This window comes from Echinococcus granulosus (genome assembly GCF_000524195.1).
Source record: "Echinococcus granulosus chromosome Unknown EG_S00033, whole genome shotgun sequence".
NCBI classification, from domain to species: Eukaryota; Metazoa; Platyhelminthes; class Cestoda; order Cyclophyllidea; family Taeniidae; genus Echinococcus; species Echinococcus granulosus.
The window spans coordinates 290,097-310,697 of record NW_020170413.1 but is presented as its reverse complement, the minus strand read 5'-3'; the positions used below and the strand labels follow the sequence as shown (position 1 = coordinate 310,697).

The 20,601-nt window shown below is 40.9% G+C and overlaps 2 protein-coding genes across 2 annotated transcripts in view; both read left to right on the top strand. All coding sequences in view use genetic code 11, as the record gives it.

Annotated features, from left to right (window-relative positions):
* Window positions 1–8,055: 8,055 nt before the first annotated feature.
* EGR_04924 (hypothetical protein) lies at window positions 8,056–13,352 on the top strand (the record flags this gene model as incomplete). Its single annotated transcript, XM_024494173.1, has 5 exons — window positions 8,056–8,156; window positions 11,125–11,250; window positions 12,634–12,756; window positions 13,196–13,275; window positions 13,321–13,352. The coding sequence occupies 5 exons, from the start codon at window positions 8,056–8,058 to the stop codon at window positions 13,350–13,352; spliced, it is 462 nt and encodes a 153-aa protein (XP_024351410.1).
* Window positions 13,353–16,288: 2,936 nt separating this feature from the next.
* Window positions 16,289–20,601, top strand: part of EGR_04923 (Protein sprint) — a gene marked incomplete at both ends in the record, with an annotated part of 16,841 nt that continues 12,528 nt past the window's right edge. The window contains 4 exons of the mRNA XM_024494172.1: window positions 16,289–16,425; window positions 16,959–17,067; window positions 18,938–19,280; window positions 19,426–19,570. Of these exons, the coding sequence (XP_024351409.1) occupies window positions 16,289–16,425; window positions 16,959–17,067; window positions 18,938–19,280; window positions 19,426–19,570 (734 nt within the window). The remainder of the gene's footprint in view (window positions 16,426–16,958; window positions 17,068–18,937; window positions 19,281–19,425; window positions 19,571–20,601) is intronic.

The following is a 20,601-nucleotide window of genomic DNA, read 5'->3' as shown; positions in this document are numbered from 1 at the left end:
AGGGTGGACAGCTACCGTGTTTCGGTAAGTCGCGCTCTCCTAGGTCAACGCATTGAGTAGGGTGGAAAGACTGATTTTTCGTTGGCTGGAGGTGAAAATGTTTACCTTTTGACACATTTTCCTAAAAAAGTTGACTTTCAACAAGGGGAATTAAAAGGCCTTTATTTTCAGCTGTGAATATTTCATGGAAGTTATCATAATTTGAATTAGAAAGTTCACATTTTACTGAATCAAGTAGCTTGAAGAATTGGAAAAAGGAGGGAAATTAAGGGGAATTAGAGGATGAAATGAATTTGATTATATCTCTGAAAAAGGAAGATTTGGCATAAATGTTTCCAATTTATGCCATGTAGTCTCTTTTTACATTAAGTTTATTCAATAGAGAAAAATTTTATTCTTTTACAGCTGAATCCATTTTTCCATTGGATGTTGGATGGTATTACTTGAAAATGAGATGTTTGACACCTAAAATGAAACATTATTGTCTAGCTCAACTAATCAAAAAGATATCATAAAATTTTCTGAGAATGCAGGATGAAGAGGACTTTTGTTCCCCCTCCCACCCCTCACCAACCCAATGTCAGAGTTAAATTTTTACCTTCAAGTCAACATTTAGGCATTTTATCTTCATACCTATAATCCCGAGCTCTTGTCGATTTACCCGACAGCGATTCTATTGACAAGTCATTTGATGTGGTTAAATTGAGCTTTGATTGAGTAATTGGGTGAAAGATCATGTAGGCACTGCAAGCACTGCTTCCCCTCCATTGATTAAATAGGCAGCTGTTTATGGACATTGCGCAAATGCTGTAGCATTTCGATGTTGGAGAAGGGAATTCTTCCCGAAAGAAACACAATAAAGAAGCATGTCATGTCTAAAACAAACAAGTCTCTGAATTTACCTTTTAGTGTAACTTTATTTGTCAGTCTAAATCAGACAAAATAATTAAAGAGATTTTAGAAGATGGCACTTTGTAGGAGAGAAAAAAGGAAGAAGAAGACCTTTTTGAGCTTTTGTTTGAACTAAAAGTGACATCTAAAAACAGTTTGTTTTTGTTTATAAATGTCTTTCTCTCACTTATGTAAATAAGCATGGGATTGGCTGCCATGAGGTGGAGTTGTCGTGAGTGAGCTTGGAGCCTGTCCGGCGTCCAACGAGACAACGAAACTTTTAGCAACACTAGCAACCAGAAGACGATTGGCTGGGGATACTGAGCCCTGGACCAGAAGGCAACCTCTTGTTTTTTGATTGGCTATAGCCATGTGATCATCGGCCAATCAGTGGGGAGTCCGCGAGAGCGCTAATTTTGGAGTACTCCGAAATGTTAGAGGAACGAAAGTTGGGAACATAGAACTAGGAGTATGCTACTTAATTGTTCAAATATTTTGTAAAAATGCTTAAAAAACTAATCCATTCTGTTAGGGCATTTAGTATGAAATCACCAAAAAATTCCCAGAACCTAAGCAACATTTCGTTTAAATCGAATTTCGACATTTTTAGCGATAAATAGTGTTAGTTAGATGTTTTAATGACTAATTTGAAATGTTCCATGAATAGCTGCTATTTGCTATCCCTAGCACCACCCGACTTACTACTCTAGGGATGGTTCGCAGAAGAGGGTCGTGTGCAATGGTATGCACTGCAGCATTACTTTCCCACCAAAATTTTCTGACCTTCCAGCATCCAGATCGCAGTGCAGTCATGCTTTCTTCCAAAGCCTAAAACGCTCTACCAAAGTTACATCCATTCCAACGTTACAGCTTATAAACTGAAGATATGCGTAGTTTAAAAATAACCGAAATCTCCACCTTGGCCGTCCCCTCTACATTTCTGCCTCACTTTTACCCTCCACCTCTCAATTTCATTTGGCATGGGACAATGTGATTACCTAATGTCAAAAAAAGGTGATTAAATGAGGAAAAAGTTACGAAGGCATTGGGGAGAATGTGGATGAAGTTGCGGCATTATTGCTGTTCCCTCCTAAGATGTGGTAGGAGTCCTTGCCGCATGTGGAACGATGGCTTGTCATGAATTGTGCGAATAGACTTTCCTCCACCCCGGTTCACTAATCCCGGTTATTTACTAAAAAAGACTTTTCCCGCATCATTCGATTTGCCTTGTGTGGATCGTCGCCCCAACTTTCCAGTCCTCGGCGTTGAATTGGTGTCTGTCTGTGAGTAGGTCGTTTAAGGGTTGTGATGTGTTTGTTTGCCTAATGACTGTTCTCATTACTACTTGGAGGTCATGGTGTCTCTTAAGAGATAAAAGAAGTGAGGCACAGGTGAAAGGTCTATGAAGCCTTTTGTCACCTGCTTATATAAGTGGTTGCAATCCATTTGTTTCCTAGCTTTCAGCACGGCTTTCCTGGTCAGTTGATTTGTACATAAATAAGTAATTTTAGCATGCACAATAGAAAATCACCAAAAGTTTTCTCTTGATGTAGTTTTAAATACCGAAATGTAATCACTATCTGTGACGAATAAGAGATCTTCCTGTACATAATTTTATTATCGCCGCCTATGTAACAGCCCTGGAATTAAATTGTCTAAACCATTTGCACATCACCTTCTTCAAACACTAAAAAACAGCTTTGCAGAAGCGACCTTTAGTCTTGGAGTCAGGTCGGCTGTAACCCGAGAAACTAGTGGGTTTAAAAAATAGAGAGAGGGGGGTGGAGAGCACAGCAAAGATTGTGGAAGAATGTCAATGGTTTACAAGATGTTCAGCAAACAACTCCCCATTATTTTACAAGTCATTACATAGAACATTACCTACAACAGTGCGAGATCTTTCCTCCACCCATTGCTTACGACTTTCTTGAAACAGCGATCTTCATCGGGTACTGCACCATTTATCCCTTTTTAAGTAGATACCTCTTGATTTCCCAGTTGAGTTTGTTATAATTCCTTGTGATCTACTTATGCTAGGAAAAAAATGCAAATTCCCCAGTCATCGCAACAAATTCAAAGTATTTTTAAAAAATGTTATCCACGTTGCGAATTTAGTTAGATACTAATAATAAATTAAGTAGTATTGTTGAGACCCTCTGACATTCCGAATTCGGTAGATATAAGTAAACATTTAATTTGATAGCCGCTCTTTGATCTAGAAGATGATTGGATCCTCCATAACCAATCAAATACAAAATAGGCAGTTCCCATTGACCAATCATATTTATGATTTATTAACAACATAAACATTCAAAGAGAACTGTGAGGGCAGAAGAGGGCATTGAAGATGTGACTTTTTGTTTAGATGTGTCATGGGAATCAGTTCATGCCGTTGATATGGCACCATCTGTTCTCACCCTTTTTTTCGAGTTGTCATTTAGCTGTCACTCAGCGTTTCTACGTATGCTGGGTACTTTGACCAGAAGGTGGACATGCATAATGCACTGAAGCCATTTCAATCATATCAGAGTATGTCCCCATTAGTTCTGTTTTTGGAAGAGTCGTCGATAGGTGGAGTGGCTGAAGTATTGAATGTAGACCAATCCACGGGTCCCCTTGGCTACAAATGGTACTGGAGACAGTGAAAATAAAAGGTGATTCCTGAGAAAAATCGTAGAGAGTGGGCAAAAGAGCAATAAAGGGGATGTTGAAGCTGAGTGATGTATCGGCTCGTGATAGTTTAGGGCCTAGCAAAGAGTGTGGTATGGGGGATTGTCGACAGAAAAGCATCAGATCGACAGCCAATGGATGCGCAGTCTGTAGCCGCTACGAGGATAAAGGCCTTTCAAATAAGGAAGATCATCCTGCGGTTTGACAAAAGTTTTTGTCCATTTAAAAGTGCTGACTCTGTTAACTATTTAACTTGCACCTTAAATGGTTGGTTGGAAAACCAGTAATTACAAATGCTCTGCTTCTTGATTTGACATATTCCCTTTGACAGATGTTTCATAACTTAATTGGCAAAGGGATGTGAACTCACCCTGGATCCCCTAAGCCAAACCACGCACACCATCACACACCCTTTGTATTAACAAGGGGGGTCCTTGGACTAGGTGGTTTTACCCTTACCGTCCTTCGGACCAACTTCGTCGTAACACCAGTAAACTTTACCACCTAAAAGTTTGTCAATTTTTCCCAAATTTCTATCCAAATGCACCTAAAATTTAGTCTTTTTCCCATTAAACTTGCCTACATTCCAAGGTAGGACTATAAAAGGTGGGAATACCTCTAGGTTTAATGTCACTGCAGGGACATTTTTGAGGAAGGAAAAGGTTGCAGAATATACTTGTCAGAATGTGCCTTCACATGTTGCTTCTTTTCCGAGGTCTATTCTACTTCCCCAATCGGTCGACCTGATTGTTTGCCTAGTTCACTCTGTGTGTAGACGTTTCCTTCAGCATTGGAGGAGGTAAAAATCTTCTAGCCAATTTTTGGCCTTAGCGGATCGTCGAAGCAGAAAAAAAAGGGGACAAGGAGAGACCAGACTTCACTGCTTCGGAATCAAAATGTCATGCTAGGGTAAAGCACCTTACCAACTTCTTCATCAATCTCCTGATTTCTACAGGAGGTTCGTATTAGCTGTGAGGAAAAAAGATGGGAATGCTTTATCTGACATAAAAAAATAAATAGAAAGAAGGGGAAAACTGAGCCCAAGCCGGTGATCTAGGGGTATACTCTCACGGGAAAAGTGGTCAAAGTCGTATGATCGAAGGGACTTTACGCATTTGTAATGGCTAGTTGATGTGAAAATGGGCTTTTTAAGGAAAGACTTCAATTTTAGGTTTATGAAGGAAGAAGTTTATTTTACTGGGCTACACTTCAAGCGGACTTTTCCGTATTTATTTGTAACATTTAAACTAGGGTAATGCACTACCTTTACTTCATCACTTCACCACAGTCCCGAACGCGTAGGATAGAACATTTTTAAACTGGCTGATTGTACAGTTTGTGATTCGGAGTACAAAATAACTGTGAAAAAATCCACTTGGAGTTACGGCAATTTACGCGAATGCGTGGAATGATTTAGTGAAATCAACGCCCCGGAAGGCCTAGAAGTTCACAACAAGTGCGCGGAGTGTTATGAAGGCCCGCCTAGTTAAAAAGTCAGTTAAAACAAAGGGCGTTTAGTTATAAAATAAATCAGAAAAGGATACAACTCCATAAAATAATTTAAGGTTTTTTAATAAAGCATTGATTAATGCTGCTTTACCGGATTCATTTGAACAATATACTACTTGAATAGCTATAAAGGTAGTATGTTGCTCACAAAGCAAAGGTATTTAAAAATAGCCCCATGGCTTTGATTTTAATTTTCACTGAGTAAAACAAATTTTGGGGGTCTTAAAAGGTCAAAATATTGTGGCAACCAAAGCAGCTAACGTACCTTTGTCACGGGGGAGGGGGGAAACAGAAAGAGCCTAAGAAGTGAATGCACGTTTGACGTTGGACAGATAACTACGGTACCACCGAGGTACACTTCAATCAAAGCCGCGTTTTAGCACTTAAATTTGACGCTTTGGGTTGTGGTTGTTTTGCCGTCACCGTTGTCGTGCCAGAAAACATGGTAAATGTGGTGAATTTGCTTGGAAGGTAGAAATGCGTAGGTCATCAATTCCACTCTAGTTTGTTGCGAATTAAATGCGCAATATGTTGATGGAGGAAAAAGAAGGTTTTTCTCTTTGGTTTTACTTCCTTTAATCATTTGCGCTTGCAGAGCCTGTGTGTTTGTGCTCCATATTTAAATGAGCACCAATCCCATTTACTTATTTCAGCTCAGGTGACCCTGACCTTTTAGGACTTGGAAGCCAAAAAAGAATATGTCACCACGTCTTATCGGTCAATAGGGTGACCTAAAAGCGGAAAGGAAGGATCAACCTTCCAAACAAGAGTTTTCAAAAAGTTAAGACGGAAATGCTTTGATCTGTTCTGCCACTTTTCCTTTCTCCTTTTCTACAATTCTAGGGGCTTTACAATTTCCCACGAGTACCTTTTGATCTGCTTGTGTGGTAAAAAAGTTTTTGTAGCTATGAGACTTTTCAAAGAAAGCACACCCTTTCTGTATAGTACTGTGCAACTGTAACCTCTCCCTCATTAAAAAGAAATGGAAATATCTTTTGATAGATCTTTAACACTTTGATTGCCTCGTATTTAAAAAGGGGATTAAGGGTTGCACCTTGAAAGACAAAGGTCAAATTAACTGCAAGAAGGCGAGAGGAGAGATGTAACCACCTAGACTTCTATCATATAAAAAAGAGGTAATCCTAAAAAAACACGAAAGTCTCACATAAGACTTTTTTATAAAAAAGGCTACAGTACTCCGGGAGAGCATACTTTAGGAGGAGGCCGTGGAACAGAATTTGGCCTGTTTCCTGACACTTTCTGCCCCTACAACTTCAGTCAGCAGCATATTTGACTCGAATATCATGAAAAAAAAAGGCTATTTGACTTCCTTTTTTCCCTGAGTTTTAAGAAGCGGTTTTTGATAAATGCACAATCTAGATACTAGTTTAAGTTGCTTCAGGAGATATTTCACGAGGAAGTCACCTCCTCTGTGAGGGGTTTACATGGAAAGATTCTTGCAGCTTCCTAAGCCACTCATAAATCATTGGCTGGGCACATCTTTGAGGAAAAAGGAGGTTACAATTTGGCTCAGAAAGTGGAACAAGAAGAGTGGGATGGAGGTATGTGCCATTGAGGTGGGTTGGGGGTCGAAGGAGGTAGACCTTCGCGTGGACGGATGCACATCCGCCTGAATGCCGCCATTTCAGCCCTAAGTTTAGCCGGAGAAAGTGAAATGAAGCACATGAATTGGTAAAAGTTTATATCAAATAAGGAAACACCTGAACTAGCTTCCTAAAATATGGCAAGACTAACAGTGACCAGTCAGGTGGTGGAGTCGTTTTCACCCCCATAAATCTGCAGAAATGTGCAAACTTTTTAGCGGTTTTTTAGCATAATTGTTACCAAATTAGTTACGCGTTTAGCGAATTTTATGTCATAACTAATGACGATAGCTTCACGATAAGCAAGAAAGGGTGTAACACCACCTAGGACATGGCACTTTAGTACATTGGAGAGGTACCGATCGACTTTCATCTCCTGCCCACGCAAAGTACCGGCGGACGGTTTCGCTTATTTGGCGTCGATTTCCGATTTGATAGTTAATTAGATCAAATTCTTGGACAAACTATTTTTATTCATTTAAGGAAGCAGAAATTTTTTATACGCTTATCCTTCGGACCACACCAATGGCTCGGACACTCGGGAAACTTCATTGCTGATGCTCACTTCAGATCGGTCAGTCAATCAATCAGCACCCCATGCTTTGTTGCGATCTTCTCCTACTTTTCATATATTTTGAATCTCCCTGACTTAAAATCTTAGTTGATCCGCAGAAAAACCTCGACAACATTGTTGCTCAGCATAGAGAAAGTGTGTGGTAGCATAACACACTGTCTGAGATGGTCTAAGGGAGGCGTGCTATTCAGGAAGAGAGAGAACGCACCACCTAGAGAGTGACTCGTGTCACGGGTGTGGAACATTCAGTGGGTTCTGAAATATTCCTTCAAGGTAGAGCCCTAAAGAGAGGTGAGAGTCACAAGCACTTATTGAAAAGACTGGCTAATTTGCTGTTTGCCTCTTCTTGCGGGATGAAAACATGCTGTGTACTTTTGACTGTTTGCTAACTGACTTCTTAACTTGTGATGGGCCGCCTTATCTGTGTCTACTGTCTACCTTGCTAAATCAGTCTTTTGGGGTAAGGTGACTTGTCAAGTTTCGTGCACACTCGTAATATAGCCTTATTTATCCATCTAAAAGAACTATTTGTAATACGTTTGCAGTTTTTTTAACACGGAAACCTGTTTCTGCTCTAAGATCCCACAATAAGGGTGTGCTCTTCCAAAGAATGGTTGCGGAAAGGACGCTGAATTACTAGTCAGTAGTCCAAACGAAAAGTAATAAAAGTTAGTCAAAAGTCAAGACAGGAGATCTAAGGTCAAGTGGTTAGAAGCAAACTAACCATTCCGCTGGTACCCAGTGCCCATTATTTAAAGCAAACACCCTGACTGCAGCTTTTCTAATGTTAAATGCGCCAAGCTAATTATGTCGGTCGGTTTCATTACTTCAAGATGCAAATGTAAGCAGCTTGAAACTATTGAAAAGCAAATTCATCTTATAACCTATTTGGAAAATTTAGCAGAAAGGTAATACAATTCTATCCATTCTTGAATTCCATTAACAACTCCACGTGGCTCCACACCAACTTAACATTTGAAGCTTGTCAATTTTCATTCAGGAAATCACATTTTAAAGTATAAGGTTAATCAACATACGTTATACTTTTACTTGAGGTTCTGTTGATGCCTTTTAAATTGTGTCAGATGACAAGATTCATTAGTAAAATATACCTTCAAAATTGATCCATTTGGCTTGACACCTCCCTCATTATTGATGTTTGAAAAGTGTAGGTCTAAAATTCTCTCCCAAGTTCCCTTATTGCAGTTTCATCTCTTACATGCTCTTTAAAGTGACTTGTAATTCCATAGGATACCGAAGGACTACAGCCGGTGTCGTTAACTTCCACCCTTCAGTCTATTATTCATTCAGGAGGCTAATGTTTCATAGTCAATTCCCACTTCATCCTAACCCATGTCGCTAACCCGGACGTGTTATCCCATCTACGTAGTCATTAATCATACTGGACTGTCGGAAAAGTGCCCAAATTTTGGTTGTTCGGTTGAAGAGACCCGCCCTCTATTTCCCCCCACCTTGAACAGACACCACCTTTGCCCTACGCAACGAGGTAGTAGTAGTAGCCTCATTGCGAAAAAGACGAAATGCCTAATTGCAACCTAACTGCCATCTTGCATTTGATTCGTGCCTTCGCATGTAAGAGCTAAAAAATGCAACCGATTCGATGCAGTGTGATCTGGCTAATGCCAACTGCGAATTTGGCAGTCTTCGGGGTAAGAAGCGGAAACAAGTGGAGTTCCACTCTAGAGAGGTTATACACCCAGTATGTTATGCTTTAAAACTCTCAACTGTAATGCCTATTTGCCATTTTGTTTAAAATTTGGTCTTCCGTGCTATTTTTTTCCTTGAGTAAGTGGACACGGATTTGCCGGAGTTCTGAGCAAGAACCGATCATCGCAGCGCATATACTATGGTGTCATAAGAAAATATTAAAAACAATTAAAGACAAGCGTACAAATGACTTTTAAAAATTGTGAGAATTCTAGGCTTACTTTGTTATTTTCCGCTCAGTTAGTCTGTTTACAGCGCAAATTGATATAGGGCATATGTCACATATACGTGACAGAGGTGCCAAATACATATTTGCATTTGACAGCATGAAAACCTTCTAACCAAAATTGATTTTTGATAGAAAATTTATAAATGGTTTAAAAAGTGCTTAAATGAATCAGCAAACAGCTTACATTGTTCAAATAACCGATTTGTTATCATTGTCACAAAGAGGTGACGTTAGTGGTTTGTAATAAATAACTGCAAGAAATGGTCTTTCTAAAACAATGTGTTTACTTCTAAGACAAAAAAGAGTGCTTTTTGGTCTTTTGAGGGCAGATGCGCCTTATTTACTGCCACTGGAGCGACTAAACTTTAAGTTGGAGGGGTTGTTTTGCCCACAGACGCAAGCCCTGGTAACAAAGTTGTAAACAAATCCTAACATCCAAAGATTCCAAAAAAATATGAACTCTAAAAATTCTATTTTGATGTCTTTTTTTGTCCTTACAGCCTTGTTGTCACTCTTTACTTCTGCATAAACAGAGATGGCAGAGGGAACAGCGACGCGGGAATAATGTCAGCCTAATTAGTAGGAACAGAAGACACTTTTTCCCAAGCAAAACCATGAAATTAACAACTGGTCGCTTTTTGAACCATTTGTTTTCTTTTTCTTCGGTGCTTAAGCTTTTGTCACCTTGATAGTTAATGAGAGTGTTCCTATCCCCACATTTCAAGGTTTTGTCACTTCGTTAATCTGAAGTACTTTGACCCACTTGCAGTAGGAGATGTCAGGTGCCAAGAGATTATATCACAAGTTAAAAACCAGTTCTTTCACGATCGACTTCGATGCTCTTGCATCTGACCTCACTTCTCCTTCCACTATGCAAGTTTCTAGACTTGAAACTTATATTTGCTCTTCCCTATGAATCAGTGTAAATTGAGTTTTCGGCAGTACAATGAAAGTTAAGGTAGACTCGTGTAGTTAAGTGTATAGATCCCATTCTACCGTTTTCTTCTGTCAAACTTCTAGACGGACTGAAGTCTCGCAGCCTCGAGCTAGCAGCTTTTGACTATACCACCTACCGTCTGATGACCACCACCTCTCAACCTCCCCCAACTCCTACCCTCCCAAGATGCAGTCCTCGTCAACGTCAAAACACCTTCAGTATAGAGGGCGACTACGAGACCCCTGAGAAAATTTGGCTGCGAGCTCAACGCCTCTCCGCAATCCGACGCGCCGAGAGCGCTCATTTGACTACACCTAGTCCTCGAGGTGTCAGTCGAAGCCATTCAAGTGTCTCGCAGACCCACTTTGACCTTGACGCGACTCCTAAGGCTTCCCCTAGTGCTCACAGTGAAGCGACACCAGAAGCACAATTTGGTGCTCGAAGGCGAGCGCCACTGATGCGAGTCGAACTGAGGCCACCACTGTGCCAGAGAAAACGGATTCAACCAGTGAAGGCGACGAAAGCGGGGGCGGAGAACAGCGCAACACAAACACTGGAGACGATTTTACGCAAACGAACGGGTGTAAGTTTCATCAATCATAAAACTAAAGAAGTTGTCCATTAAACAAAAACCACTGACTTAGGCTTCAAAGACTACCGACTTCTTGCGTGCATGTTGATAAAGCGCGGCACTTCTGTAGATTGTTTGCTCACCAATCGAGTTGTGCTGAAAACTGGATTTTGAATCACAACGTTTATTGCACGCTGCAGACTAGAGATCTATTGAAAGCAGAAATTTGGAGCTAGGATTCATTCGCTGGGTAGGATACAACTCGGAGGTGCTCCAGCAAAGCTTTCTCCTCATTTGCAAATAGGAAGTCCTTTCTCTAGTCAAGTATCTCTCACCAACGTGTAACCAAGAAAGGAATGCAGCTATTGCTCCATCCCACATCTTGCCTATTGTCCTCGTACCCTTCTAAAGGCTGACATTCTTGCAAAAATTAGAGGAGATGGAAACAAAAGTGACAAGGGCAAGGGCTATGGTGTTTGCTCATGAGAACAAGTCGTTCCTTCTAGGTAGAATTTGCAATTTGGAAAAGATTCACAGGTAGTTATGATTACTTTATAGCAAAACAGTTGTATACGGCTTACAAAAGCATTTTTGTAATACAGATGTTGAATTCATAAGACTCAAAGCTGCTACAAAATTTATCTACTCAAATTGGTTACTAGTAGTATTTACAACAAGATAATTTCAAATCGGAAACTTACTCATTAAGTTAGGTAGACTTAAGTTAAAAGACAAAAATATCATTCATTTAAAAAAAACCTGCGTAGCAACTTACTTTACAGTGAATTTTTGTCAAGGAATTAGGAAAAAAATCATTAATTTTCAGGGCGAAATCCTTGGAACCACCTGGAATGCGTGTATCCAATTCTAAAGCAGCCCACAGGTATCTGATGATTTGAAAGGTTGCCCTTCCTCCACCGCCGCGCATTTTACAAACAAACTTCAAAGTAAATCTCCTTCCGGAAGGTTATTTACACGATCAGATTGAAGTAACGATGTGCGAAACAGATGTGGAGTGACTTTGTCAATAAGCCAAATTGTGCGCTTTACGAAAGAGAGGAAAAAATTAAGTGAAATTGCTTTAGCTTGCTAATAAAGTGTGCAGATTTGGGCTATGATAAAGATTAAATTCTTTGTAGTATGTTACGTGGATATAAGAAACAAAAAAAGTTGGGAACTATTGGAACCCAATCGAGTTAATTCATCTCTGCGCCAAATTTGACGTATGATGTGTACTGAAAGGTGCAACTGTTGCGTGGTTTTCCACCCAAAGAGGTGTATAAATAGACGCAACGAGTGGACGGATTCACTTACACCATCTTCTTTGCCATGCCCCTTACGTCCTACTTACTGGCGGTGTATTAGGCACAAATCCTCTATTCAGTTAACAATGCATCTTACAAAGCACCTCCGACGAACTAACTCCTCATCCTCCGTCCCCCCTCCACTCATTAATATGAGATCCGGCCCGCCTGGCTGGACATCCAGCCCGACTGTCTATTTATACATCAGCTACTCATCAGTTGGTGAGCTTTTTCTCCATCTTGTCACATTCATCCTTCCATCCACCTGTGGATCCGAAAATTGAGCCGATCAACAACTTGCCGCCTGGTTTAACACTTAGGGTCATCCCCCTTCAAAACTTGCACCCTTTTTACATCTTTAAGGTACCCTGATTGTCTAGACGCCTAGCAGATAGGAAGAAAGTAGTTTTTAAAAACCATGAAACAAATTAAATGCGAACCAATGGCTAAAAATATCAAGCGAATTCCGCAGGTAATTTTTTATGACTTGCTAGCCACGAAGTGACCACTAAATCGGCTGCACTCTGAGTAGGCAGCCCTTCAAAACGCCGTCCACTTCAGGAGAAAACCGACCTAATTCAAGCAACGCTAGGGCCTATAAATATCCTAATTATAGCAGTTCAGATGGCAAAAACTTGAGATTTCATCCAGTAATATTACGCAATGTGATAAAAACCCGCCTTGGCATTGGAGAGTTATATGAGAAAGCAGCGGATCTCTGGAGAAGTGGGAAAAAAAAGTAAGATAAAAGGAGGGCACCCAAGTGCAGGTCATGTGACCTTCAGGAAGAAAAAGTTCCTCTCCTTTCCTCCACCCCTTCTCTCCACCAAATTTACATCGCCTTGAAAAGGTCCAACCAACTGGAACGCCTCATTTCGAAGTTTTTACCTCCTATACTGTACAAAACAGACCCAACACACGTAAGTCGGTATCAAGTGTGTAGGTACGTGCATGTGCAAAACAGAGCGGAGGTGGGCCAATAGAGATTTCAAACGTAGTGATTGGTTTGCACACCTTGGACAATTTACAATAAACTTTGGACTATTCACCTTGGTCACATCAATGCACTCCTTACGACCTGACAAAACGGCCAGTAAGTCGGTAGGTAGGTAGATAGTCGAGGAATTATTAATTCGTAAAAACGATTAAAAGTGGAAATTTTTGTGTTTCTCTCATAGAAAGAAAGATGTTTTGAAGGAAATGCCATGTTTCTCACTAATTTATCCTGCTTTGGACTTGTTCTGTCAATTCGCCTTTTGTAAATCAACTATTTAAACAATCCAGGTTTTGTTTTCGTTTTTAGTATTGAATAAACTTCGATTAAAAAAGATTTGAAATTTTCTATTGGTTGTCAAATTATTTAAATCCGTTGAAGGGTTGATACTCCTCGGCTATGGATTTATCGATGAAGATGAGGAAGTGAAGGCTCTGCCGGCCCTTAAGGCGCATTAAGTGGATGATGTACCCCATGGACGATGTCCAAATGATTCCTTTTGACAGTTAATCAGCCAACCATGTTTGCCATATCTGAAAAGTGCATCTTTTAAATGTCACAGGTATATGAACTAGAGGAGCCACTAATGGCCGGTCCCAGTAATCTCCTTCAGGCCCTAAAAGAGGTTAAATTCGCCGAGAAGGAACAATTAGATCGAGCGCCACAAGCGGAGCCTCCACGTATCACTCTCTTTGATTTAATTGCCGAGAAGGAGCGTCGACATAAAGCACGATCGCCACCTCCGGTGCCACCGAAACCGGTGCATCGATTGGCGGCAGCAGTAGCGGCAGCAGAAGCCACATCGACGACGAAGTCAGTACAGCAAAGTGAACAAAGTGTGAATAACTCGGTGCCTAACACTATAGAAGATCATAAGCCCTCCACACTGTTCCAGCCGACCACACCACCTTCGTTACCATCGCCACCGAGATGTGCGATGCTGAGAAAGATCTCGGGGAGGGACCAAAACGTCTCAGGGACAACGGTGGTGATAGCAAAATGTCTGTAAGTCAATGAGCTCATCATCAGTATCACGGCAGAAGGTTTTCTCAAGATTCAAGTTAAAATCAACTGCTATGCATACATCTGTCGCTAAAATAAACAAGGCTGAATAGTGATAAACTGTTAGGTATTAGCCAGTTGCTGGTGTTTGGTCGTTGATGGTCAACTGAAAAGACAAACAAGAGGACAGCTCAGATGCAAATTGACATAAATTCAGAGAGTTAGCCGGATAAACAGATAGGCCGAGACATGGAGGTGAATATATAGATAAATAAACAGAGAAGCAGACGAGTAGACATATAAATGCGTATACAAAGCTACACGTAGACAAAATGGTAGGCAAGCCGACTTCCAGAAAAGTGGAGTTATAGAGGCAAACGGATTGAAGCAGGAGGAAACGGCCAGAGTGACAGGTGGGTAGATGGATAGACCTGTATGTTGACAGATTGTAACGTAAACATGTGAATAAACAGAGTGAGCGGTGAAATGAACCGCTGTTTAGGTAAGCTGCAAGGGGAGGCAGTTTAGAATCACATCTTTCTATGTATCTCAAATAAACAATCCAGCGCTCTTTCGAATGGACATCCAGGTGCTATATGCACTGCAACCACTTTCACATGAGCTAACAACTCAGGTCAGAGGACTCAACTTTGGGGAGAAGGCAGCCAAAGGCTTAGGATGACTTGGTCACGGAACTCCCTTGCTCTCCACCACTTCCCGGTTATTTTGAACTTCTTCCAGCATGATTTATTGAATAAACCTGATGAAAGTGCTTCTAGCTTGTCCACTTTTCGAACCGTGGTCAACTCGACTTCAAGGAAGCAGAGGTTTCTCGTAGGTCTTGGAGGTGAGTTATGAGCTAGCAGAAGGAACCACTCAAAGCTGAATCCTCTATTATTCAAGAAAACGGCCTTCCTTTGATAAGGAAGACTTAGGAGATAAAAAACCCTTACGCCTTCATCAGCGTTGAGAGATCTTCAGTCGACTTGAAGACCGACGAAAAGTGGCAACAACTTTCGAGCCCTTTTAACCTGCTCTATAACAGCTCACTGTGGATTGTTTGGTTGACAACTAAGTGATGGGCATTAGGCTCCTCCAGATAACTCGATACACCTCAATACAACTCATAAGTATGGAGGAAAAACTTTGTCCTTAGAAGCAGCAAGGACTAGCCAACCAATGGGAAGCGCCTCCTCTTCTAATCCTACAGGATAAATCAGGCTCTCAAGGTTGCAAAATTTGCTCATGAGAGAACCACACACGGAAGTTTATGCGAATCCACCTCTGATGTCACCTGATTGTCACCTTTCGTCAACAGTAAACAATCACATGCGACGCAGAAGTGAAGCAGAAACGGAGGGGAGGGTAATTTTCCTTCTGAAGACAGAAGAGCAGCAACAACCGTATGCCTCGGGTCTCGATAGCATTTGAGCACTTCGTAAGGGACTCCTTCAGAGAGATACAGGCCACTCGTTCAGTCTGCCGTGCGACTACCATCAGTTAAGAGGTCTGAATGTCAATCACAACAGTGATTCAAATGCCTTGCAGAAGAAGAAATAAGGCATAACGTAACCCTCATCCCGTTAGCTGGGATTTTGACCACTGCTAGCACCCATTTACCAGAACATTTCCTCACTTTGGAAGACAAACCGTCATAGACGGTGATTTGTCTCCGTTGTGACAGAAATCAAGGAGCCTGTGCTTGTCCAGTCACTGGATTTTTTGATGATTAAGGCCTTAACTCTATCCACGTTCTAAAGAAGAAGGATTTAAAAGTCACGTAACCTAAATCGCCACTTTTTCTCCTTCAAAATCTCTAGACAGGAAGTTTGTCTTTCAGAAATAGAAAATAAAAGCCGTCATGGCATCCAACCTACATTGCGGCATTGCCAACAAGGCAGAATTGCACTGACCCACCAGGTCATTCTTTATTAAGGTTGAAGGTGCGTGGCAATCAGGCGGATTGGTGCCTCTGTTTCCCTTCTCTCGATTTAACGCACTGCCTGCATCACTCGTGCAGTTCGTTATTTCGTCTTTTTCTCTCCGCTTCATCCACCTAAGCATAGCCTAGAAGGTTGTTCTTCTCTGCCTTACGGAACGAGGGAAAGATTTTGTGGGTTTTTTAGTTGTAGCCTCAATAAAATGACCTATAGGACATTGCAGAGACGTGTCAGATGTGTACGATCGTCTATCTGACTTGTTATCGTCCTGTCCATACGTCCTGCTTCCTAATTCCACTCTGTACTGTTGACTTTTTGATTTGATTCTCCGCTTCATGGAAGTCAAATCTGGTGGGAAATTTCTTCATCAACACGTATGTTGTGCAGCATTTGACGAAGGTGTGGACCATACCAGTAGAACGAATCATCCAGAAATGTCACTTTCTGATCTCCCCTTCATTTCGAGGGCACCGTAGGCGATGGCTGAGCTTTGGTAAAGGGACATTATATTTCATGCTAACAGATAATCAACATATAGTTTATTAATTTGCCAGACTTTTTTCTCTAAACCTTCCTCTGTCTGGAGGTGTCTCTTGGAGCAATATGCGAGACAAATGGGAAGGGGGGGGAAGTAGTAAACCGGTTGATGCAGAAACAGCAGAATGAATAGGAGGGAAATGTAATGATACGGCTTAGAGACTTCCCTTTCAAATGTCTTTTTGCATTTGATAAACGTCAGAATTTTAAAATAACGCAGAAACATTTTACGATTTATTTATACTTTTTCTGCTTTGATAGACACAAGTTTTTTGATGGGATTAAATTGTCCCATACATGCTCTCACCCCCGTGCATTATCTCCCAGTATAATTTGTAAACGAGCTTCCGTTAACCTTGCAGCAATACTTATTAGGAAAATGCCTAAAATTACAATTTAAGATCCAAGCTCCCGTCTGCACTACTAATTAATCTAATAAGTAGACCCCATTTCCCCCTTATGTTGTAGATCCGAACAGGAGAGTAGGAAGGAGAGCACACCACCGCTCATCAGCGATAACCCGTTTGTTCGGTGGGATCGTCTCAAAACGTTGCCTTCTAACAAACCACAGCAGGATGTAAGCGTTACTTATCGCCTATCAATCAAACTATTCCTTTAGAATGTTCTTTACTCCTTGACGTTCTCAAAACAATGTGACATTACAATGGTCATATTCCAACGTGGTGTCTGGAAAGTTGAAAAGGAAATATAATATCAAATAGCTAATAAGGTGAATAAGCCAATATTGCAGTGTTTTTGGAAATATGGCTCAAAAATTTGCAAATTCAGCAAAATTTTGTCAAATGTGTCATTAAATTGTGAGTGGTTTTATACCAGAACATTTTAATTCCCAGATAGCATATCTTTGTGTGAAAGATGCCTGACAAAATGCTCGAATGGCCAAGGGTTGTGCACGGAAGAACTTGTTAATTGTCCCATTGGACATTTTTATCCCTTATTTCAAGAAAACTAGGTGGATGACCATGAAAATAATTTATTAATATACTTGTCAGTGAAATCTTGCAAAAAATCTCGTCTGATTGTTATGTTCCCTATCAAGAATATTAACATTCTGTACAGTGAAATGGGAGGCAGGGTTTCAAGCTAAAGGAAGTGGCAAAAAAGTGTAGGAAAAATCCTCCCAGTTTATCACCTCCATGAGTGGAATTGTTCTTAGTTACACATACCCAAGTCTTTTAAAGGAATTTTTCATCATGTCAGATCAGACAAAGTTTTCTTATTAAAATGACCAGTGTCAGATGCACGGTACAGTGGGTAAACCTCATTGATACGAGGTCCAGCTTGGAAGGAGTGGTGAAGTGGATGCATCCATACATCTACATGAGATATAAAGTTTTGAAATGAACATAAGTCGGTTATTACTCTGTTTATTGCCATTATCTCCGTCACTTGGATTTCTCCTACATGGAATGTCGGTGAAACCTGGTGGATGCAGTTTGAACTCGTCTGTTTACCGATCTGCAGTCTGTAGAAACCTCTCGTCGAATGTAAAGAGAGGGTAGCGGAGCACACCACCAAGATTCGGGTGATATATCGAGGGCGCTAGTGCAACACGTTCAGGCAGATCCTCTACACTTAATCATGAAGCAATACATTTGTCTTATATTCATTGTAGCACAAACTGAATTGCTCTCTTTAGAAGGTCTTGCCCAAAGCCCAAGCAATCGTCTTTGAGATCTGCTACATCCAACTCAGTATACCTTGATGCAACTCAAAATGGTTCAGTAAAACCTCCTTATATTAAAATATTTGAAGCTAATCAATCAGCGGGAAGCATGTGCTTTCCCCAACATAAGAAGTCAGCAAATAACTTATCGTAGAAAAGACCTCACACCACACCTCAGGATAGGAGTAAGATCTGGCCTCATCTCCACTCTTTACCACATTCTTTTCATATTCTTCATACTAGACACTCACACGTGAACTGCGTCATTGGGAAACAAAAGCGGGGTGTAGATGGAGTTAGTCAGGTTTTTTCTTTATAAAATGGACTTCTCAGCAGACTCGGGTCTCCTTTTAGAATGACTGGTAGTTTTTTAACGAATAAGAAACATTTATCTCAAGTTTTATGCAGTCATTTGATTTCGGCTTTACTCTTCTGATTTAGGAAATTAACCCAACTTACTTTGTCTCCCATAGGCAGGATCAAACCACCACTTTTTGAATAAGAATTGCAGAGAAAATTGTCATACCTATCATTTAGGTAATGCTTGAGCCGTTGAGGCTTGCAGAGGAGCGAAAGGGCTTAAAGACAAGTTGCCTGCACAGTAGAACATCCCCATTATGAAGAATTACAGGGGATCAAAAAGTCCAGAGGAGCTAAGGGAACCTATTCCATTCCTTTAAAATAACCAACACTTAGTGGTGTGCTAGAGAATAAAGGAAAATATACAAAGATGGTTCTTCCATCTCTGCTACTCCTCTAGATTTCTCTTTCACCCCAAAAATCGACCAAGGGAGACAGACCAACTCCTGGTACAGAGGGACCGGCCTCTCCTGGCTCCAGTGGTGCCGGTACTGAGGCATTCGACGAAGACGGCTTCATCACAGCCTCCGCATCAGCAACCACCCCTACAAGCACTTCTTCCTCCTCATCTACCACTTCTGTGAATTCCTCTTCCTCACCTTCAATGGATTGGCCACATCCGGACAAAATTACTGCTCGTCCACTGTCGCATCAATGCTCACCCGACTCTTTCGATGATATCCATTCGCGTTCGAAACCGAACGAGGTGGATGGAGATCTCGGAGAAGGGGGAATCATCCATGGTAAGCAGGAATGGAGGTATTCAGTCGATGAGTGAATGTGAACTACATAATCATTAAGTTGGGGGCTTATGAAGACTTGACGGAAAATTTTCTGGACCCATTTGCCTTAGGAATCTTTTCCTGGGGTTTTATATTTTACTGTCAGTTATCGAATCACAGAATTATGGAACCTCTGTTGAGAAGCAGCTATTAGGAATGAGGAGGCGGATTGGAAGAGCCTTCGTCCCTTCAATAACGTTAACGAATGAATGTCTTCCTGAAATGGAAGTAATTGACCCACTTGATGTTGTGTAAGATTTTATGGAAATGAAAAATCCAAAATAATTTGTTTTTCTTGGTGCTAATGAAGAAGAGGAGAATTTTGTCACTCCGTAGTATCTCCGACGATCGCCTCTCCATAAAATTTCACAGACTATTAAAGTTGCCCCTGGTGAAGTGAGATAAAAAGCATAAAATGAATATTTCGCGAGAAAATTTGGGTCCTCTCCTTTCCATGTAAGGTGAAAAAGCATAAATTTATCGACTACACACTCATAAACTGTACATCTTACAAGCATCCGACTCTTTCAGTCCTCTTTTAATAGTAAAGAAGTTGGTATTGCAGAGGCTCTAAAGATCGCTTTAATTGGGGTCTCTCTGGCATTTCAGTTTTTCAAAATTTGGAGAACTTTAATTAGAAAGTTGTGCATACTTCTTCCTGTCTTCTCTACAATAGCATTCAGAGAAGCTGGGTTAGGAGAATTCATAACTCAGAGGTCGTTTAGAAGAATGAATATCCTTTGACGAGTCAAGAATGATGTAGAATTTCAGGTTGCCGCTAGTTCAAACTCCTCAGGGACAACAACTTCCAGTAAACTTTGAGGCAAGTAGTGAATTAACTGGTTAACATCCCCATAAACTGAGAAAACCCTAGATACGGGGTGCATGGGACCAAAGTAATCGGGATTAAGGTTCCCAACTTACTTAAAAATAACTCACTTTTATAAAATATTTTTTAATCAGTAGAGTAGGGGGACGGAGAGAGAGAGGGGGGAGGATAAAGATAGGTCAGAATGCTGTAGATTTAGGGTAAACACACCCACCTAAAGTAAACATTACCAGAACGCAAAAGTGATCCGAGGTGAAGTGTGACCCAGAGCATCACCTGACATGTGCCGAGAGTAGATACAGGATTAATTTGATTGTCTTGCAGCGTGGAGACGTTTTCAATGTACATCCTGGCACAAAATACCCCAGGTAAAAGGCTGAAACAAACTCTGATGGGGAGCACAATTGCTAGAGGGCTCCAAAAGGAATCCTTTGTTGTGCAATATTTAATACA